Below are 24483 nucleotides of genomic sequence, written 5' to 3'. Positions count from 1 at the left end.
TTACATGTCAGTCGGTTTTTGAAATATCATGCAGACATACGGACGCATTGACTGTCAGGCAGACAGACCCACACATACATGGAAACACAAATTCCTTTCACACGAAAAACTTTTTTCACACTTAGGTGTATATTTTTATTAGATAGCTTACACTTGCTTAAGTATTTAACGTAAATAAAATATATTTTTCGTAATATATTTACTATAATATAGAGTAATTATTTATTTATTAACTGTAAAACGTTTCGAACCAGATCTGATAGTCAAATTTTTTTACCAACAGAATTTCTTTCAACTTTACCTTGCAGGACGTTCTTACTAATCCTTTTTTTATAACATGAGGTAAGTAAGTTCAATGTTGGTTCCTACCAGGGTTGTTTGCATGAGATCTAATTATGGTATAACCACCATCAGGAACTGTTACACTGTCCTTTAAGGGGGGATTCTCGAGATTCCGAACTACCCGCCCTTCTCTGTTCAGCTTCTTGACAAGCTCCTCGTCTACACTTTCTCCCAGTCGATCCATTCCTATGACATGGAAGGCATAGCCATGCAAGTGTATAGGGTGGTTGACGTCGAAATGTTTCTCCTTGAAATTATACAGGCACGAGTATTAAATGTTGGACAATAAAATCCATAAAATGTTAGTAAATAAATATGAAGTGTCATAATTCCAACGTATAGTATTAAATCCAAAACTAGCGAGATGCCAAAACTATACAGTAGGGAATTCACTTTTATTTTAGTGTGAAAATTACTATTTTGAGATTAAGTATTAGTGTAAACAATATTTTTATCCAACTAACTACTCAAAATTTAAACTATTTTAAATAGTGCCTTACCTTATTTACCTGCATTAACGATCCTTTAAATTATACATCATCTTGTAAATAAAAACGAATTGCAAATTTTGTTGCTAAGCGGTAATCCTGAGAAGGAATTGACCATCTCGAATAATTATTTCTTGTCAAATATTCATTGATATCCTAAGTAAGGTAATAAAAAGAAGAAATTCCTTTTTGTTATAAATAAATAACCTTTTTTTAAACAATAGGTGTTATTAATCAGTAAATTTTTTTTACTCTAATAATATATACCATTCGTGTAATTACAGCATTAGAGCGAAGATGTGTACACGTTCGGAGCCTTAGTTGAGGTACATAAATATAACAAATATTAAATACAGTACACAACCTTTGAGATAACGCTACACACTGTGATAATTAGCCTTGCTATGCAGGTGAGAATAACTACATTTTCAGCAATTTTCTAATTTTGTATTTCTTGCGCACTGATTCAAATTTTGTATGTGTGAAAAAGTAGATTGCAATGTAATCCCGGAAACAATTGGGTGTATCCTAGGAAGTAAGAAATATGAGTAAAGGTCGGTTAATTAGTCATAAATGATTATTCATTACAATATATTGTAGTTAACGAAATAAAAAAGATAGAAGATTCAAAGTGTTACATAACTCCTATAATCTCTAATTGTAAAAAATCCACAAAAATGAATTATGGAACTCTATATGTTCAGAATAGATACCATTTAGAATAATTATATCTTAGAGTTTTTTATTTGTTTACTCTGGGATGAAAAATAATAAACAAATAATTGCAACTGAATTCCGCTTTCAGCTAAAATGTCCCACTTCTTAAAAATCTTAAACCTGAATGAAATATATTTTAATTGTAGCATGGATCAATAGTACATAGGATTTTTTTCTATAAGCTTAGTGTTCTGTTTATGCCTGTAATGTTACTTTTAAAATGAATTAAAATTTTTAAATTTAATATTAAATAATCTCTAATTAAACATGCGTATTATAAGAAACCTGCATTACTTGAATATAAAATCCGATTCAGTTACAAACCTTTTGCGAAAGAAAACATTAAAAAAAGACCAGAAGGGTATCGTCATCCTAAGTTAACGTCATTCAAAAGCTTTCCATGAGAGAAAGAAGCTTTCAATTACGGCTCCAAATCCTAGCCGCCTTATTGGCCTTTAACCAGGATAAAGCAAAACTTTGAGCTATATGCATTCAGATGTTTCCTTTAGAATCTTTGCACTTTCCTGAACTTTTTAGCAACTTCTCTGCGGTATTTGTGTTAAACCAGGATTCAGACTTCTTGCCTACATATATTTACACAAAATGAAATGTTTGTTTTCCTTTATCCTTAAGAAAAGGTGTAGTTTACACCAACTAAAGAGACTGGAAAAGAAATTTTTTATTTGAAGGAAAATGGATGCACAGAATTAATTAAAATTATTTTTAATGAACATAGTATAAAAGGTTTACGGCGTGTTTTATAAAAGAATGTTACATATTTTTTTAGTTTTGAAAATATGTAATTGCAAATTGAAAAGAAACCTAAAAAGCCTAAATGTAAAAATGTGTATTGTTTTATAAATTACTATAATGTTTATTATAGTCTAAAAGTTTTTGGTTTGCGAATCAAACTAGTAGCGGTAGTTATCTATGAAATAACACAGTACAATCTAGCCTAGACTACAGTTAATGTTTTCACGTTTTAAACAAAGACTAAATACTATAAACTGATTAGGGGAATTATAAAATAAATACTGGAAATTAGGCTTACCTATGTCGATTAGGATAATCTCCACATTGCTGTTAGTTGCAACTTTTATGTCGTATAAACACTCGCAGAATGTTTTATTGCAGTTGGTAAGGTTGTGGTTTTCACAGAAAATACTAGGGTCAACATCGCTGTATTGGCTTAACAATGGAGATTGCGGAATTTTGAACGATACGTGGTTGAATTGAGGTGTGAGTGGTTGGAAACTGGGGTCCACTGAAACAGGTAAAACAAAGACACAAAGTTACTTAAGAAACATGTGTTAATAAACTTGAAAATAAATTTTACTAGTATTTATTTTTGCCATGTTCTATAAAAGCGATGTATATATCGATTTTTACTAAACCGATTAAACGTATGGCTGTGGTTGTAATATTATAATGTTTACATAGAACATTTGGTGAAAATTTAACTTTTGCAATCTGCATTAGACTACTAATCAAGCACTTTATAATAATGTCAAACTAAATGTAAACAAATGTCTGTCTGCCTCTTTGGTGAACTTCAGCTGAAAATATTCACAGCTGTTAAGTATCAGTTCACTTTGTATTACGTGTCGTAGCGCCAGTTTTCTGTCCGGATCCAATATAAAACACTCCAACATCAACAACAATTTATAATTAAAAATTTAATTCATTTGACGAATAAATAACTATAATGAAATTCAGTAGTTTGGATAGGCTATTCAGAAATTTCAATAATTCGATTGTGATGGTGGCTGCTTATTATACTCCAGCCATTAAATAACTAAAAAAATCCAATTTGATAGTAGTTTGGATAGGCTATTCAGAAACATAAATAATTCGATTGTGATGGAGGCCACTTATTATACTTTTACGAGGAGAGGGGAGGTTAGGACCCTACTCGGAAACCATCTAATTTGTTTATGTACACTCCTGAAGGATTAACACAATAAGTAGTTATTCACACATGTGATTTGTATGCTATTTAATTTGAACTTATGTGACCAATTCTGACAGCAGATTAAAAACTGTAAATTATTTTTAAAAAACACAACAAATTATTTTAAATCCAATTAGTTTAAAACTTTGATTATCTAAACTGTTAACAATATTCACACATAGAAACACAACGCTTTTTTCAAAACCTTTTTAGATTTGTATGCTACTTAGGTTATTTGAGGTATGCGACCAATATACTCACTTCAATAAATTTGCAAAATGAGTTCAATAACTTTAATAAATAACTATAGTTTTTTTATGCACTTCAAACATCTTCAAATCTCTATTAATGTATTATAACAATTAGCACTCACACAATAATTACAGAATGTTACAAAACAACGCACAAAATTTGATAGCACCACAAACTGTCGGGGAAAACCTGGAATTAAAATAGAAAAACATTATGGCTGTGTTTAGTAATATTATAATGTTTACGGAGAACAATTGGTGAAACTTCATCTTTGCAATCTGCATTACACTACTGATCAAGTACTTTACAAATTTAAAATATGAACTTTCTAAATTTTAAATTTGTGAACAAATGTTTCTGCCTCTTTGATGAACTTCAGCTGAAAATATTCACAGTTGTTAAGTAACAGTTCACTTGTATGTATTACGTGTCCGTGGCGCAATCTTGCGGATCCAATGTAAAACACTCCACCATCAACAACAATTGTATTATTAAAAAATTATTAATTAAATAAACTATTAAATTATGAATCTAAACCATTCTCGGATCTAACTGAAGACACACAAAAAGTTTCATTAAAATCGGTCCACCCCGTTTAGGAGGAGGTTTCAGTACATACACACGCACACAAGAAATATATATGTATAAAGATATTTTATAATATATAATACATATTTTTAATCAGCAGATTAAAATATATTGGGTAATATTTTTTCCAGCATAAAAACGATTTAGAGATTTCATGACCTCAGTGATTCTGATTGACTAAGAGGTTAGTAACCTAAAATGAAGTATAGAGTAGAAGCACACTGTATTTTATTTACAATCATTATACAATATAGTATATACGTTTCCAAACTAATAATTTTCGTGCGTTTCTGAATACTTACACCTACCAAATATATTTTCATAGAAACAGTGGGTTTTTCAGAATCATTTACTTGTACTAGAAAACATTAAATTTACGTTTCAAGATCTGATATCTCATCTCTTTCTCATGTAAAAAAACTAGATTAATACACATCACGTGGAGTTAACTTAAAAATATTTGTTGAAATTTCTCACATTTTTATGTCACAACGGCTTAATATGATTTATTTGTATTTTAAACAAAACGTTGTTATGATGGCTTTCCCGCTGAGGAAGATGTTAGATTACATATCTATAAACGTAGTATTAGTGATTCCTTATATCATGAAAGATGAAAATCATGTTATTCCTTCCATTTTCAATAACATATTTAATGTTAAATAACAACCGCACCTATATATGTTGGAGTAATACCTGTTTCAAATATCAAAAAGGTATTTTCTCTCTGTGTCTGTATGGCATTCAATGAAACCTGTATCTTCCTGGACCTATTGCTTTAAAACTTTTAAGGTGGAAGGGTATTTTTCTTTGATTTGATAATTTATAATCATTATAAAAAACGAAACCAAACATTATCTGAGTAAAGCAATATAATTTAAAACATATTATGGCTTGAGTGACAGCAGTAGATATAAAAACTTGAACGGCAACACTTTTACAGTGCTAGTGCACTGTTCCTAAAATGAAAATATTAGATAAATTAATAATACAATTTAAAAAAATCACATAACGCTGTAATATGAGTATATGCATACACGTGTGTATGTGCGTATGAGTGAATTTTATTTCTAAAGTATTGAAACACTTTATTGGCTGATATAAATAAATTAACAATGATTTCAAAGTGAGTTGGTTAGTTTGTGGTCCTTGGTGGATTTTCAGTTAAATGGAGTAAAAACATTCGTTACAGTCTATTGGGATTATATGTTATGATATTTGTATTTTGGCCAAAAATAACCTCCGCTACCTCGAAATAAAATGTGAAGTTAATACCTTAAGTATCGGTTTTTGCGCATTTGGTTTTGTTAGATTCATACATTACCTAATTATCTTTAAATTATAAATAATAAATTACTAATACACATAAAAGTATATATCATAGAAATTGAAATTTGAAATATGTAATAGAATATGCCAATTTAGATATTAAATAGAAGATATCACTTCTACAGAACGATTAAACTGTATTAATATCACATATACAAGTGCAATGTCCAAATGTATTTTTACCTTACCTTGATTGGATCCATAAAGGTAGTGTTTAGCATACAACGTATGTACAGCTTTATTGAAGTCATAGGACAATAGCAGAGACATATCTGGGTCATAAAGTAGTACGGAGTCTTTTATTCTACGTATTGCTTGCTATTAGCGCGGGAACGCTTATAGTACCGGTTTGGTTGAGAGCGACGTTTGGAGGATTCAATTGCTGAAAAAAAAAATTTAAAGCAATTTGGTATGAGGAATGTAAAAGTACAGGTTATAAAAATACACGGAAACATAAAACACATGTTTCATTTAACACAATGAAAATCTTGATGAACCATCTTTATATTATTCTTTGATATTTGTTGTTACTTTATACCGTTCACAGTTTGAGCACGGTGTTAGTTGAAACTGTAATCAGTTATACGTATGACGATTTACTGCCGTTAATATTTTTGTACATTTTAAATTATATTTTCTCTTCATTATTCTTAATTACTTAATTATCATATATTGATGTGTTATACAAGCCCACATTTACTTTTGTTAATATTTTAATGCCAAATGATGAGAGGAGTTTAAAGTGTAGCAAGAGTAAAGATAGCCTACTTACTGGCAGTGACTATATTCATTGTAGGTTACCACATTCATGAATGCAGTATGAAACTCCAGTCCTGCAAAGGATTACGTCAGGTCAAAGTGAATGGGTCTGTACTAAAAGCAAAAATCAAGTCAGTCTCAAGGAGATCAATTAGTGGTGAGTGACATTACGAATAAATTTATGGAGATGATTCCACTGGTCAATCAAGGAAAGGCACTCGACTTCATGCCAAGTAAGTACAATAGTATCCTAAAAGAAATAAAATAATTTTGTGATATAACAAGGGAGTTAGCTAATAAAGAGGAGACAGTATAAAGCCTTACTGATACGGTTAATGACATTGAAAAATATGCGTGACGTGTGAATCTGGAGATTAATGGTGTCTCAGCGCGAGGCAAGAAAATTTAAGACAAGACTACTACTCAGATTGTTCAAGACCTTGCTCAAGAAATTTGAGTAACGTTCGTTCCACAGAAGATCCACAAAATTTCACCGATAAGAAAAAGGAGAGGTGGCAAGTCTCCTTCCATCATGGTCCAATTTATGTCGGGCGTACGTCTAGATGTTTAGTTGATACAGGGGAATAGGCCCGAATCGCAGAAAATGACAATGATAATGGAAGTATTTTAAATGAAAATCTAACCCTTTAATATTGGCGATTGATAGAAGAAACTAAATCAAGAGGGAGAGTTCAAATATTTTAAATAAGTATGTTTAAAATGTATGGTACAATATTAGATTAAAATATCAACTATGATAAAAACATGGTTTTAATAAAAGAATATGATGATATAAATTAAGGTGGAGCCCAAAAAGATTTACGAAAATCTACAATCACTTACGTCTTGGGTTTTATTTCTAAAAACTCTAATCATTAGTTAATTCTTTGCAATTCTAACCATTGATAATTTCAAATTATGATTATAAAATAACGCAATCTTTTACTGCTATGACAGTTTTGAGGACTTATTCTCCAGTACAATATTTGTAATGCTCTAATTAAATTTATAATAGGTAATGAATGACCTTGATGTTAAATCCAACAGGAATAAATTGTAAGCACTAGATTTGGTCCGTTATACCTGTAGCTGGGTAATTCTTTTACAAAAAATTTATGTGCTTATTCTATCCAAGATATTACCCCTGAAAAATGAAAATTAGTTACAAAACTAGACCTATAGTTATAATATAAATATATATAAATAATAATAATATAAATTATAATTATAGTTATACCTGATTTTGGTTAGTATTAAAGTGGCTGTAGATGTGTGCAAAATTGCAAAGGGATAGCTCTTGAAAGTCATAACAATTTATATACTAAATATTCCTTTTAATCCACTGTTATAATGCTTTCTTATAACAGTGGAATTATTCAATATATGTAATGCAAATTGATACATAGCGTGTTAATATATCAGTTCTGAAGCTTATTTACATCTAATTTAAAGAAAATAGTAAAATGTAAGTTTTAAAAATTATTGTAATAACATATTATTTTTGCTTCGAATGCCAATTTCTACCTATTTAACTGCAGTTATTTCTATGAACTTTAAAGTTAAATTGTGTATTTTCCTGTAAATTTTACTCGTTAATGTCTGATCAGAAGGTTTTGTTGTTTGCAAGGTCTTGAAGTATTGAGTATTGTGTATGTTGCAATATATAACTAACCAATTAACAAGCTGTTCAGACATATCCATTATAAGCTATCGTAGTGGTATATAAGACATGACCTTCTTGTTCCAAAATAAAAGGAAGAAATTAAAAGTTATCAAGTCTTGGATTAACAATGTAATTCCAAGAGCTCACTACAAAAACCAATTTAATATATCACGTACAGAAAAAACGCTTTTTAAACGTCATCATGAAGAAAAGGAACCATTATGTTAACGTATTTTCTTATATTAGATTGTGTTATACATTATGTTTCTTTCATAATTTTCCCCTAACTATTACTCATTATGAATAGAATTCGTAGATATAACTGTACTAATAATGATTATCAATTTATATACTGCAAGATACTTTGAATAACATGTGGTCGTTAATTTGAATTATAGGCTTAGCGTTATTCTGCTTTTAAGTGTACTATTATATGCTAAAATAAGATGTTCAGTTAGAATCGAGCATAAAGGTTTAGTGGGTGTCATGGGTATGTTGTCCTTAGTTATGTTGAAGATTCCTTAGGAAAGAATTGTATGCTAACTTTTTGCCAAGTTTGAAAATTATCATCTTAACTTAGGTAGTCCTTTTGAAAAATACACACATCCGGGAAATAAAATTCCAAATTCAAATAAAGACATACATTTGAATTTTTAAAACATTTAAACTTTTTGTTTTTTAAAAATATTAGATTTAGATTAAATCTTTGAAAACTAACAGTAACCGCTATTGCCACTAATATGAAATTTTCATTTAAATATTTTAAATTTGAGGAGAGCTTTTTGCAATAAATTGGAACTTTCTATACAATCTAATGTATTAAAAGCATAATAATAAAAAATATGTTTAATGATTTATTTATATAATGGCTTATTTTTAAAAGCTTTCAACGTACACACACGCGCGCGCGCGCCCACACACACAAACACACACACACACTCGTTGAAAGCTTTTTAAACTAAACGAATATTAATAAAGAAACTGTTAGGACATTTTAATTAGACAGTTTAATTACAGATACAACAATACTAAGAAAAATACTTTGATAAATAAAGAAGTCAATTTTCTTTAAAAACCTAAGCGGTAAGCAATGCCAGTTGTTGTTATGTGACAGCACTACTAGTGAAGAAAAAAAATCGGCTGCTTAAAATTTTTTTTATTTAATTGGTTTGTAATAAACACACTGCTGTATTGTGATCATATCCTTCTGTATTGCAGGACCTAGGTTCAGTTTATGATAAAAAAATATTGAAATATTAAAAATACGTACAAACTACAACATAAAATCCATTACCAAGGAATGCTAATGAAATAGAAAACATATATTGAGGCATAAAACGAATATTATTTAGCCCTACTAAGGAATAATTTCCTTAAAACATCATTCAAACATAAAAAAACTGACAAAGTCCACCCATTACTAGCATAGCAGAGGAAAATTATATATATAGAAAATTATCGTCACTATCCATAGATATTCAGTAGTTCATTCTCAAACGCAACTGACAATTAATTTTTGATATCAAGGCACTTTCACATAAGTAGTAGTTTAGAAAGTTAAACTTTCTAAATCTACTTATGAGCCAAGTGCATTTAACCTTAAAAGCAAAAGTTTTAGAAATACGTCACTAGTGTAAAATGTGTTTAAGAAATTAGAATAAAACTGCAAAGATCTTTTGCATATTATATTTTATTAGTCTATAAGATGATATTGTTACCATTAGGCATTACGGTTAACACACAGATGGATAATGTCATTTTGTGTGTTTATTTAGTCTTACGCTGAGAAATGTCTCTTAGATTATATAATTGAACTTGTTACTTGTGTCATTTAAATTTTAAAATATAATAATATTGTCCAGATAACACTAAATTTAGCACAAAATGTTTATTCTTGAATCTAAAACTAATTCATTATTTATTTTATAGCAAAAAATTTATATTTATTTACGGTTATACACCACTTAATACGATTATGATAGAATATTATAACAAAGCCTTGATAATAAAAGTATATAATGCTAATCAAGATGAGCACATTGTAATATAAATCATTGTATATCGTGTATTAAAAAATAAAAAACTTAAGTCAACAACTTCAAAATGCTAAATTTAAATAGATAGATAAAAAATAAATAAAGTAAACAGCAATTCACTAAAGTAAAAAAACCATAAAATGTGTTAGCTAAATAATAGGCACATGAAGACAATAGATTATTAGTATTTAAAGGAAGAGTGATAACTGTAATAAGCAATGCCTTAATAATAACGCTAAACAAGCATAACTATGGATCCAAAACATGAATAATTTTTGTTTGTATTTATGAATATACATGGAATATACATTCGGTAAAGTGTAACTATATATATATATATATATATATATATATATATATATATATATATATATAGATGTACATATAGATCAAATGGCTTTTCTTTTCAAAAGAGAGTTAGATATAAAGAAAATATCAAAATCAGTAGTTAGAGCCATTCCGAGGATTTTCAAGGTTTATATATGTATATTTGGATTTATAACTACTACTTTTGTACAAACCTGTAACAGGTTATACGTATGTCAGAACCGTCACTTGCAATAGCAGTAATGGGATGGCCGTCAATGTTCAAATCCACTGGGCAATCGTGGGCTCCAGAGTTGATTCACCGGAACGTTACAGGTTCCAGGAATCCCTGGAAAAGAAATGTATAGTATCGTGTAATAAATGGTTGTTTTTTATATTTTTTATAAACATATTATTTGTGTGAATTAAACATTGACATCAACCAACTATGTTTACAAACATAACAATATAAATAGAATTCAAGACCTTTGGATATTAATAATTTACAGTACATTTCCACAGGATGCAGTGAATTTATTGGCGAGCAGGAGGTTCTGTTAGGTTTTGGGCGGAGAGTTAGCAAATGGTTCTTCCGTTTAGGCTCATAGGTTATAAAGGCATGTTTAGTCAATATGTCTTGTTTTGAAAATTTGAATACTGAAGATTACTAAAACTTCTGGATTGCAGATTCTTTGAGTATAAACTATTATGTTTTACTTTTTTGTAATAAAGTTATAGATTTCTTTTTTTAAGAACAAAATTCGAGAATAACTTTTTACCACCCACAAAAAAGCCCACAAAGCCTGTTGAGGTAAATGGATTAATATTTAATTATTTAAATAATTATTTAATGTAAAAAATATTTATATTAACTGCTCGACCTTTGCTTATCGATTTGTGCTGTTTCGAGAATCCTATTAAATAGAAGATACCTGATCAAGGTTTACGGTACAGACACGAGGTATTTATGCTAAAAAAAATACTACATAAGGATATCTTTGACCTGGGATCAAAGGCCTTTCAGCTACTGCTGCAGGAAGAGAACGTGACTAAACTTAGCAAACTATGAGACTTGGTTATATTAATAATTTATTCTACCAAAATATTACTTGACATAAAACCCCTTTATAGATGCAGTATGCAATATGGTTTCAATTAATATTTGTAGCGTTTTTAAAGCTACATTGGTTTATATTTTTTATTAAAACTTAAATTAAATAAAAATTTTGGGATCGAAATATTGGGATTTAATTGTAGATTAGATTGTGAAAAGTCAGGGTAAAAAACGAACATGTAATCCTTTGGAAAGTTAGTACTGGTAGTTTTAAATTGTTAGGAAGGCAGGTTGACTGCCTTGAATTGATTAGAACTTGTCTTGTTGTGAGTATTGTTCTCCTTGTTTAATACAGCTGGACCAATGAGAGAACACCGCGGATGTCCTGCAAAGTTGATTGGAAAGGGAAGTATTTAAGCGCCCGCTCATAATTTTCGCCCTTCTTTTGGTTGTTTTCGTGAGTAAAGTTAATTACAGTGCGCCGTGTTTCATAATTTTTTTTCCGCAGGGATTTTGAGGTAAGCACCAAATTTATTGTACGTTTTATTGAAATAGTCTTCCTGATTTGATACTAAATAAATTGTTTTGTCTTATTTATAGGAAAAAAATTAATTCATAGAAACTACAGAGCAATCTGCATAACGTATTCTCGAAGAACAATAGAGCATAATAGAAACATACAAGTTACATTTGGTTCATACTTGCAAGAAAAGTTAATTAAAATTGAACTTTGTTAATAACTTAAATTGAGATTTGGAAAAGTAGTAATTTATTAATATTTTACTGGAACTGTTTTATTGTGAAGTATTAATTGGAAATTAATTGAACATTAATAATTGTTTGAGAGAGTTGTAATCTGAATTGCAGAGACTTGAAAGTTAAAGTTCAACTAGTGGACAGAGAAGTTTAAATTTTTATTTTGAATTTTGAGTAAACTTAGAAGTGAACATTTTTATTTTATTTATTTCCAAGTGGTATTTGATTTTTTATTTCAAAACTTTATTATTTTATTTTAGAAGAGAGCTCTGATTTTTAGTTTGGTATATTTGATTAATATTTTTATTTCTTGCCAAAGAAATTTTTAAATTTACTAAAAGGTTTGTCAATTCCTTGTGGAAAACAGAGTGATAAAAATTCTCAAACGTTGAACTTATTAATTTGCCAGCTTAAAATAAATCCATTGTTTTTATTTAGAACTGTGATTTTTATTTTAGACAAACCAGATAATATTTAATAGTTAAACAATGTAAATTGTACTGAATATTCCTTAGGAGATTACTAATAAAAAATATTTTATATCGGCTTGGATGTCTCATTGGTAATTTTAATATTAATACTCTGGAATATTAATATTTACAATACAAGTCGCTATAATAATTAAAGTGTTTGAAATCCAACTTGAAACAAACAAAATGTTAAGATCACGAGGGCATAATTTTCTTACGGTTAATAATTACGCTTTCTAGTCTACGGATTAGTTTTTTTTAAAGATATTTTGTGACAAGAGACATCCAAAAATGTTAATTAAGTTCAGTTTAATGGCAAGGTTTAGAAAGTAGTAGATACAGTGAGGTAGATAGGCTACTTTTCCACTATATTATTTGATGAATGAGCTACATGTGTTAATATATCACATATTAAAATCTCAAATGATTTCACTCAGTTTGCTTAAAGTTTTCTTTTATTTCGAGGTTATATCGTTCTTATCATGGTCATCTAAGAACAAATGTAAAACTACGAGTATTTGCTATCGTTCAGCCAAAACACAATGGATGGCATTCACCATCATATAACTCAGTATCTGTTGTATGGAATCAAGTGGCTCATTAATTACTGATTAACATTGTACTGAAATATTAACATAATAGTAAACATTTTGTGTGTAAACTAAATATATGAGTTCTTGAAGATGAGCCTGAAGACTACATACTTTTACAAACGATACTCAGTTGGTTCACATTAATGGCTGATTATCAGATAATGTATATTATAATTTGATGTACTATGCAATATTTAAGAAATATTTCTAACTATAAAATCTTTAACCTGCAATTATTTCATGTACATTTTATTTATTGTAAAATTAGTTTTCAAAACTATTATCATAGGTAAATCTAAAAAAATCTTTCACTATTTTAATATTCCAAAAAATGAGGAAAAGAACGTAGTATTAGCAGCGGCTAATGCCTTACCTGTTGCACTGTAAAGACAGCGAGGGGAGTATGGGTAAGCCGGTTAGAGTCATTATAGTAGCGTCCCATTCCATTGACGAAAATTGCTTCAGGACTTTTGTTTCCATTGCTCTGTACGAACATCTGAAACTTGGCCATGACTGTTACACGAGTCCAGTCGTTAATGAGGATGGTGTGCTCTGACAGGTCAAGGTCGTAGAGGAGAGAGGCTTCAGCACTCGGAGCAGATCTGACTATGAGAGGTCCAAATACGCCGCTGCTCTTTTGCCAACCTAGATGTCTAAACTTTAGTTAAAATATTGAACTCTGTAAATTTGTTACATGTTTAGTTAAAATAGAGTAGGGAATTATAAAAAAACCTGAAATATTAAAGGAAAAAATGTCTAGTGCGTTCTGACGGTTGGGTCTAGAACTATCATGAGGAAACTTGTCATAGAGGATACCTGCCTACTAACAATAGATATACCTCTAGTTTGACTTGTTTTTCTATAAAGTATATAGTTTAGATTTGAAATTATTATAATGTGAAAACATCGTAACATATAATATAAAAGTTTGCACAAAACCATAAGATGTCTTTAAAGTCCATAAAGGTTATAGAAGTATTTCTTTACAATTTATATACTATTTGTTATTACTTCCCACGTGTATATTTTGATTTATTACCGGTAAATTATAATAAAATTGTATTCATTATAAATCAATGTGTTTAGGATTAAAATATATTGTAACATATCAAGGAGTATAATTATTGATGTGTTTATAATTATAATAAAAAGTTATGTCTAAAAAGTGTTGTATAACAAATATTTTAAAATGTTTAATTAATAATAATATATTAAATATAAATGAGGAGTGATGGAAAAACATTCTGCAAAATCCAGAAATGTGTACTAAGATTAGTGGCCACCAAGTTGGGGTAGAATTTGAAGGCTTGGATATTACTTACTAGGTATTGGTATTATTATCAACCCGATGTGGTTGTGCCAGAAATGTGTACTAAGATTAGTGGCCACCAAGGTGTAGTGGAGTTTGAAGGCTTGGATATTACATACTAGGTATTGGTATTATTATCAACCCGATGTGGTTGTGCCAGAAATGTGTACTAAGATTAGTAGCCACCAAGGTGTAGTGGAGTTTGAAGGCTTGGATATTACTTACTAGGTATTGGTATTATTATCAACCCGATGTGGTTGTGCCAGAAATGTGTACTAAGATTAGTGGCCACCAAGGTGTAGTGGAGTTTGAAGGCTTGGATATTACTTACTAGGTATTGGTATTATTATCAACCCGATGTGGTTGTGCCAGAAATGTGTACTAAGATTAGTAGCCACCAAGGTGTAGTGGAGTTTGAAGGCTTGGATATTACTTACTAGGTATTGGTATTATTATCAACCCGATGTGGTTGTGCCAGAAATGTGTACTAAGATTAGTGGCCACCAAGGTGTAGTGGAGTTTGAAGGCTTGGATATTACATACTAGGTATTGGTATTATTATCAACCCGATGTGGTTGTGCCAGAAATATGTACTAAGATTAGTGGCCACCAAGGTGTAGTGGAGTTTGGAGGCTTGGATATTACATACTAGGTATTGGTATTATTATCAACCCGACGTGGTTGTGCCAGAAATATGTACTAAGATTTGTGGCCACCAAGGTGTAGTGGAGTTTGAAGGCTTGGATATTACATACTAGGTATTGGTATTATTATCAACCCGATGTGGTTGTGCCAGAAATGTGTACTAAGATTAGTGGCCACCAAGGTGTAGTGGAGTTTGAAGGCGTGGATATTACTTACTAGGTATTGGTATTATTATCAACCCGATGTGGTTGTGCCAGAAATGTGTACTAAGATTAGTGACCACCGTGGATTTTGAAAACAAGGAGACTGAGTAATGTAGATAGTTGTATTTTTACAAACCTGTGTGGCCGTGCCAGAAGTGTGTACCAGGATTGGTGACCTGCATGGTGTATCGGAACACAGAATTAGGCGATATGGGACACTGGGTGATGAAGGGCACCCCGTCCATGTAGGGTGTCTTGACCTGGTGGTGGCCGTACCAGTGTATGGAAGTGGTCTGGTCATCCATCATGTTTTCTACCTCCACCTCCAATTTATCTCCATGGCAAACCTAGTAGATCAGTTAAACCTTGAAATATCTTTTACTGTATGCTTCGAATTCTAAGGGCGTATAATATTAACATTTTTTTAATATTTATATTTTTTTCAGGAATAAGATTTCTTGTGTTCGTAAATTTACTTGTATTATAGTACAAGCATTTAAAATTTGTTAATAAATCGTATAACTTAAGGTATACTAATCGTATTAACCTTTAAATTACGTACTTTTTGAAAATTTTGACAAACTGGGAATAAAATATTTACTTAGATTAATTATCACAGGTCATGATTTATTACAATAAATATAATACCGAGCTAACGTGTTTAGAAAATTTTGTCTAGCTCAAAGAATGAATAACAACATAGAGGGTAAGCACAAATACATATTAAGATATAAGTATTTCTACTGTAAAACAATCTATCAATTTAGTGAATAAATTTCCTTCATAAATCCCTTTTAGGGTAGGTGTACTATCTATTTTTACTGTTTAGAATCCATGACCAATATCTCATAGACTCTATCAATTGTTTTGAAGGTCACCACAATTGATAAGGGAAAGAGGTATTCTGCAGAGATTGTGTCCTATGTCCTGATATGAGATATAAAGATTACTAGACTGTTTTTTTTTTTTATAATTAAAATTTATAAAACGAGTGTACCATAATATAAAATATTGTTTCCTGTGCTACGTTATAACAAACTGTATAATGTTATTTATTATGTCGTGTCTATCTTTTCGAAAACTTATGCATGATGATTTTAAGGTAAATTATAAGGAATTCAAACCTCAATACTAGGGCCAGGCATTTGTATGTTGACGACAGTGATGAACCTTTCGACTCCGCCAGCTGGAACACAATCCTTTCTGTAGCAGTCAGTGAGAGTCCGAGGACAGTCATAGCAGGCTTTGCCAAAAGCCCAGTACCACTCTATGGAGAACCTGTAGTAGCAGGTCTTCACGTCCCCTGGGACACAAGAACGCTGACACGGATGTGACTGGGCCTCTTGGTAATACCAATCGTGTTCACCATCGATACATGTGACTGGTGTAACAAGAAAACGTTTATTTTTATGTTCTCGTTGATGCTGGTAGTCCAGCAAATATCATTAAGACATGACTTAAATAAATATAAGTAATGATTTTGCTATTATGTAACAAAGATGAGCGTTGTAATATTAAAAATGTACCTTTTTGATGTCAAAATAATTCAATGAATAATGAGAATGCCAAACGATAAAAATAATGGTAAGAATAAAAATTTACACTCTTTGCGTTTGTTTATTTTTCAAAATAAAATTTATTAATTCTCACAAAATTACAATTTTTTTTGTGGTCAATCATTATAATAGATAATTCATCATTAAAGTTTAAAAACGCACCTAGAATTATTTTCATCATACTTTTTTATGTTTTGCCAATATATTATAGTTATTGTTGCCAATATGTGTTATAGTTGTTTTTTCTATAAAACACAACTGTTACTATTAAAACTATGGAGAGATTTTTTAACTGTCTCACCAAAGATACCTTGATAAGAGCGTAATGATAAAACTTAAATGGGTAACAATGCGTTATATTTGAGTAGAAAATGTATTGAATTCTTTAAATATCTATCTTTTTCCTTGGCAGTCAAGTATAATTTTACATAGTAAACTATATGTTTTATGATAACTTTAAACAAAAAAGATATTTAAGGTTATGTTATTTTTTATATAATACTAATCATATTTAAGTGCAGAGGGTCCAATTCATATTTAAATAATAGATCTCACAGACAGTTTTGTAATGGAATTTCTTTCGTATTTATAGGCATAATGATATATTTTTGAAATTTGGTTGAATTTTTGTAATTTTTCAATAAATCAGCCGATTTCATTTTTATTATATGACGCCCTTCACATTATAAGGTTATTGGGTGGAAAACGTCATTTTAAGGCTACGTAAATTATGAGTCGTTGGTCATAATGAGAAACGTACATAATGTACAGGAAATCCAGTTTTCAAAAATATCCCGTATAAAATGAGTGAAAATATCCTGCGGAATGAGTGATTCTCAAGTATCACGTGAACTAGTTATAACGTATACATGTAAAATAAAATAAATATTATGGTTTTTCTTACCTCTTTGAAAGAAGAAGAGACAAGCGGTTAGCAGTTGCAAGTATTTACAGTTTATCATTCCAGCTTCAACAGAGTTCAACTTGACAGAGCAGAAAGAATCAAGAACTACAGCGACTAGACATATATTATTGCAATTAAATCACTAATGCGTTAATCTTTCCAGGATAAAACAAATGATAACAGAGATAAAGTTGCAATGCAAATAATTACAGCTAGTAATTTAGATATTGTTTAATTATACAGTTTCGAAATTGAGTCTATGTTGATATATTAAAAACAAAAACAAAAAATTGTTCATGCGTTTCTATTATGGCAACTATATAGGATATATTGTATTGTATATTAAACATTTATCTTTAATTTCCAAATGACCCATACCATCTATTATTTGATGCAATGGTATTAAAATAATAAGATTATTTCTTGATAAGGCTATGCCATTACTATTTGTAATTAATTTTAAAACATGCGAATTACAAATAATAATTTGTTAATGCGTAGGTACTTGTAACATGTTTCTAATAAATTTCATTGCAAAGGGTGAAAACTTTTGAATTTTAATACTATTTATTCATACGGTTGATATTAAACATTATAAAACAAAAAATCGATACCACACACTTATGAAAGTGTAGGAATAATAATGTAATCTATTATTTCTCCACAAGTTTCGGACGTACGCAATACGCTTGCTAACAATACAAACTAAATATTACATTATTACAATATTACATTATTCTGTAATGTATTTTGAAAAATAAATCATTGTTCATTATTATTATTATTCATTATAAAACTCATATTGTAATACTAAGTTATTACTGTACTATGCACAGCAAATGTATAGATTATTAAATTAAATTAGTTCATAAAGTATTATAGAAAAATGGAATGTTAAATGTTACTTATTGATTAACCTATGTATATCCAATGATGCATAAGCTGTGTATATTGTAATCCAATTAATTATTATTTTAAACTACGAGTATATCAATTAGGAGGAAGTAACGTAGAATATATCAGCTTACTTTTACCTATCACTAAATCAGACTGATTTATCTAGACGTCAATCGACGCCGACTTAAACGAGGATTAGGTTCAAGATTGTCTATCAGTTCATGAAACCAGAACAAATATCGCATACTTCGATCTCATAACAATGAAGATATTCTGAAGTTTTCTACTTAAGAGAGTGTATTTCTTCTATTAAAATACAAAATAAGTTTTTTTACTATACAAGGAAGTTGTTTTTCATTCTATCTACCTTTAATCTCATATTTACCTTTGCATTTTTTGACGGCTAGCTATTATCAGAAATGTAATTATTTACGATACATTTTCTATATTGGGAGGCTAAAAACAATTACGCAATGGATAAGGTTATTTACGTTCGTGCGGTTAAGTCCAAGTTTAAAGAAAGCAAAATGTATTTAATTAGTGACATTACTGGTAGAAAATAAAATCGTAATGTTATATAAAGTTTTTGTTTTTTAATAAAAGTAAAATTTATGAACAATCTTTGGTAATGATTTTTTAATGCATCACATTTTATTATACAGGGTGTACATAAAGTCCTGCACGGGTATAATATTTTCTGAACGATAAGAGATAAATAAACAAGATTTGGTATATCAATACTACACCTAAAAATCTACTTTTTTAAGGAACTATCAGTTTTCTGTAATATCATGGGGACGTCCCGCAAGGAGTCAGAAGGAAATCTTAAATAGGAGCATAGGTCAATATGGACATCATTTTAAAGGGCTTATCTAGCAGAGTTTAATGCCGCAAACCGCACTAAAAAAGATTGATCCAGTACAAAATGGCGGCTGTTCAAAGATTTTACTTGGTTACATTTTATTAGTAGCCATAACCCCAGTAAAGCAAAACTGCAACCAAACGAATACTGCAGCTAACTACTACATTATGCTTGTCAGTTGTACAGAAGTGAATTATGACATTAGTTATCCTCAAGGGTTACAAATTTGGTCCTAATATATTGATAACTGGGAAAACCTGATAACAGTAACACTTAGAAATCTCTTATCTTTGGGTCGCAGTTAGGACTTTCCTATTAGCCAGTCTATTCATAGTAGGCTATTCTAGTTTTCTTGTTTTAGTAGTGCTGTCCATCCATTTTATCAGTGCGCTTTAGTACAAAAGAGTTTGTCGTATTGCTTGTAGTTCTTCAACTACACTATGTCGCTTGACGAATGTGAACGTATAACACTTCTTATGATGGTTGGTTGGGGATATAACAGACGATCACACGAGGAAGCATGCCATTTATTTAATGACTACTTTCACGAGAGGCAGCCAATTTCTAGAACAACTGTAGGGAGAACTGTTCAACACTTTAATGAAAACAGGAAGTGTTTCGGATCGTCATAGGTCGCTGAGATTTCTAATTGTTACTGTTATCAGGTTTTCCCCGTTATCAATATATTAGGACCAAATTTGTAACCCTTGAGGATAACTAATGTTATAATTCACTTCTGTACAACTGACAAGCATAATGTAGTAGTTAGCTGCAGTATTCGTTTGGTTGCAATTTTGCTTTACTGGGGTTATGGCTACTAATAAAATGTAACCAAGTAAAATCTTTGAACAGCCGCCATTTTGTACTGGATCAATCTTTTTTAGTGCGGTTTGCGGCATTAAACTCTGCTAGATAAGCCCTTTAAAATGATGTCCATATTGACCTATGCTCCTATTTAAGATTTCCTTCTGACTCCTTGCGGGACGTCCCCATGATATTACAGAAAACTGATAGTTCCTTCAAAAAGTAGATTTTTAGGTGTAGTATTGATGTACCAAATCTTGTTTATTTATCTCTTATCGTTTAGAAAGTATTATACCCGTGCAGGACTTTATGTACACCCTGTATATATAATAATAATAAGATAATAAGATATACATTGTCAACTACTGTCTTTATTACAGTATGATAGAAACCTAATTATATTATGACAGTTATTACACGTTAATTATATATCGAAATTACAACTAACACGTACTTTAAAAATTGAGATTCTCAAATAACTATCCATTTTTTATCCATATATGCACGCCGTAATATTTTTGTTTTCTTGTATTATAAATTCTTGACGTACAAGTGTTGATAATCTACATATTTAACTTTAGTTTCTACTTATCTTCATGGCTTCTATAAAATTTAAAATATTTCTACTATTTTTAAAATCACCTGTTCATCACTTTATATAAAATGAATTTGATGTAGAACACAATACAAAAACTGTTATCCTTCACGTAATAGGTTTGTTTTTTTATATTTTTTTATAGTTTCCACATTTGCTGAAGGGTTTTTAAAAACTATGATTTACTTTTAAGACTCATTTATATTGTTTTTATTAAAATTACCATACTTGTCAATCTAGTTATCATATTATCTGTAAAACTGTGTACGTTAATAACTTGTTGATAACCATGGATTGCCTAAATTATTGCAATAGTAATGAGTTGTATTTCACTTAGTTAAGTTTTTCTAGCTAGATACACAAAAGATATAAGTAAATCCTTTGTGAGAATAGGACACTTAATCTAGATGCTCCAGAAAGGATTAGTTCACAATGTTTATTACACATAGATTTAATAACTGGTCCATACTATCAGTTAATTTATGAGTCTGTTGAAATATAGTAAAACCACCGTATATTTAAAATGAACTAAAACCATAAACAAAATAATGAACCAATGCCATTGCTTTAGGTTACTGCACAGAGAATTTATTCGAATTTAATTTTCTACACCTGCAATGACAATGGATTTTCTTAACCTGATTTCTGGTTGAATATTTTTGCATATTGAAAAACTATGGAGGACGCACAAAAGACTTTATACATGTTAATACGATTTAAATCAAATATTTAATGGTTTAATTAGTATCAAAATAAATTGAGTAATACACTTCCATTTTATGAATTAATGAAAGCAAATCTTTCCTCCTTCACTTATTAATGTATTTTTATTAATTTAAAACAATTCATTTAACAAATAAATTTGCCGAACATAGACTAATTCTGCTAAAAGTCTTTCTTCTAAATTTGTTATTTAAAAGTTACTATGCTAATATATTTACTTATATTTTAATTTTATTAGTTATTCAATAAATTTTACATGGGTTAAGCCTTATAAAAATATCTGTAAAAAACAAAATTTGATAATGTTCATACATTATTTCCATAAAACACTTCGAAAGGTGTATAATCAACAAGTATCAAACAGTTGCTACGTAATGGTTTTCTAATTACAATTACGATATTTGATTTCGTAAGTCTATTTCCTAAGTCCCGAAAATTTTCGGGACTTAACAAATTTCAGAGTCAGAGGTGCATATCTGTTAGTAAAATAAATTATTACCGATGAAATGACCAATGTGTCTGTGCGTGCATCTGTTGAGCATATTCGGCCTCTTGGTGTTTGGCCGTAGAAAAATTATTTATCGAGATATGGCTGGTCAATGCGAAATTTGGACTTTGAAAAATTTCCGGAGGTTCATATCGGTTTGCTTCCGGGGTGAAAAACTCGTATAAATAACGGTTTTAGAAGAAAGTTGTCGAATGTTAAAATGAAATAAACCGCGTTACCTATAATCAGCAGTTGGAATTTGAGTTTTAAGATTTTTCTTTCAAAAAGTTACGGGACTTTTAAAGTTTCACGTTTTGAAAGGGGGGGACCCTTCTTGGAGGTGCATATCGGTTTGGTAATGAGTATTTTCTCGAAGACGGCTCGATAAAATAAAACTTTGTCAACGCCTATAATGGAATCTCGTACGTGTTTTAAATGTGTTTGGAAGAAAATCTATCGAATTTTTTTGACAAACGTCGGGACGCAACTCGACACGGTCAAATTCCGGCCGGTAGAGGTTCATATCGGTTTGCAAAAGTGCGGAAAACCGGAGTTTGGCCCACGTCGCGGGCAAGAAGACAGTGTTTTCGGCCTAAAGTGTGTCTTGGTGATTTTTTGAGAAAATTTTATTTTTCGAGTTGTGGACTTAGAACATTTTCAGAGTCCGAGGTGCATATCGGTCAGAAAATGGTTCATATCGGTTTGAAACAATTGCTCGTATACACTGAAGCAACCGAATACCAAAAGAGACGACATTCGTAATTTTATCGACAGACGGACAGAGCGAATACTCTGTGACGTTTGAATCTATGATCATCAACAATGTGCTTGTTGGTACCAACAGAAACCTTTATAACCATTTCCAATTATCTTTTTATAAAGACTTATCGCACAGATGGACGGATAGATATACTAACCAAATTTTCTGTGACTTTCAAATCTATGATCGTCAATAATGTGCTTCATGGTACAAACAGAAACCTATATGCCAATTTCCAATTATCTTTCTATAAAGAGGTATCGCACAGACGGACAGATAGACAGACAGATTTTGTTCAAACAAATTCTTCGAAATCCAACGTGCTAAATTTCGCACTGCGCCCAGTGGACTCCCAGTGTGGGTCAGCTGTCATGTTGGCAGATTCCATATTGGAAGAAGTCTACTCCGCAAAATTCCTTGGAATACTCCTCGATCGAGGGTTGACATGGAATAACCACATTGACCATGTGTGTACCAAACTGTCCTCAGGAATATATGTTTTGAGGTCCTTGGCCTGGTATTGCCCCAGTCCTATTGATTGCGGCATATTATGGGCTAATTCACTCTCACTTTTCCTATGGGGCGGTGTTGTAGGGGGCCTGTGCAGGCAATAGTTTCCTAAGGGTGTTCAAATTACAAAAATAAGCGATTCTTATTATTGCAAAGTTGAATTTCAGAGAGTCGTGCAGGAAAGCATTCAAAACTTTGAAACTGTTGACTTTGCATAGTCTCTACAATTTAGAAACATCTTTGTTCTGTTTGTCTAAATGTGCCCTTACCAGGGGACGTGATATACACGGGTATGTGACTAGAGGCAGAGATAACTACCGAACTGGAAGAAACAGAACGGTAGTTTATGAGCACTTGCCTTCGCAGGCAGGTGTTCACTTCATCAACAGATTACCAAATTCTATTAAAAACGCCCAAACGCCCAAGGCGTAAAAAGCTCGTCTTAAGCGCTTTCTGGTGTCAAAGGCATTCTACAGCGTTGACGAGTTTCTGGCGTTTAACTGGGATACCGCCCAATTAGATAACTGACTCCAGCTCTGTAAGTGGGTTGAAATTGGCGAAGGATGAATGAGACTGGAATGTATGAAAAATTATGTAAGTTTGAATATGGTAGTTGTGTGGTAAGAGAGTTTAAAATTTAGAAATAATTATGACGTTTGCCATACAATGTGAAGAAATTGTTGCGAGCAATATTAAAGATTTGATTTGATTTGATGAGATTTGACGGACCGAATGATTATTGTCGTTCAAAACCATGATTGGTATTAGCGTGTACTTTGTCCAACATAAACGTACACAGTTTAGAATCATCTTTTCTATCAATAGTTATCACACATACAGGCGGACAGATAGACGAACCAAATATGCTGTGTGACTTTCAAATAAACGGTTGTCAATAACGTAAATCTTTTTCAGGAATAACCA

At 30.7% G+C, this 24483-nt stretch overlaps 1 protein-coding gene across 1 annotated transcript; it reads right to left on the bottom strand.

Annotated features, from left to right (window-relative positions):
• Window positions 1-352: 352 nt before the first annotated feature.
• Window positions 353-23149, bottom strand: LOC124368246 (laccase-1-like). The gene is made up of 5 exons (XM_046825520.1): window positions 23066-23149; window positions 16586-16885; window positions 15598-15808; window positions 13678-13949; window positions 353-589 (listed from the first exon to the last, which is right to left on the bottom strand). Exons 1-5 carry the CDS (start codon window positions 23147-23149, stop codon window positions 353-355), a joined length of 1104 nt encoding a protein of 367 aa, XP_046681476.1.
• Between the last annotated feature and the right edge of the window lie 1334 nt (window positions 23150-24483).

The sequence above is a fragment of the Homalodisca vitripennis genome, chromosome 8, assembly GCF_021130785.1.
Source record: "Homalodisca vitripennis isolate AUS2020 chromosome 8, UT_GWSS_2.1, whole genome shotgun sequence".
NCBI classification, from domain to species: Eukaryota; Metazoa; Arthropoda; class Insecta; order Hemiptera; family Cicadellidae; genus Homalodisca; species Homalodisca vitripennis.
The sequence above is the reverse complement of the archived record's forward strand: the minus strand, read 5'-3'. Positions and strand labels throughout refer to the sequence as shown.

Coding starts and splice junctions, on each gene's coding strand:
- LOC124368246 (XM_046825520.1), bottom strand. CDS start 23,149: ATGGTTATAAAGGTTTCTGTTGGTACCAACAAGCACATTGTTGATGAT. Junction 16,886..23,065: donor ACAGAGTATTCGCTCTGTCC/GTCTGTCGATAA, acceptor CTGGACTACCAG/CATCAACGAGAACATAAAAA. Junction 13,950..15,597: donor CTTCTGGCACGGCCACACAG/GTTTGTAAAAAT, acceptor TTAGACATCTAG/GTTGGCAAAAGAGCAGCGGC.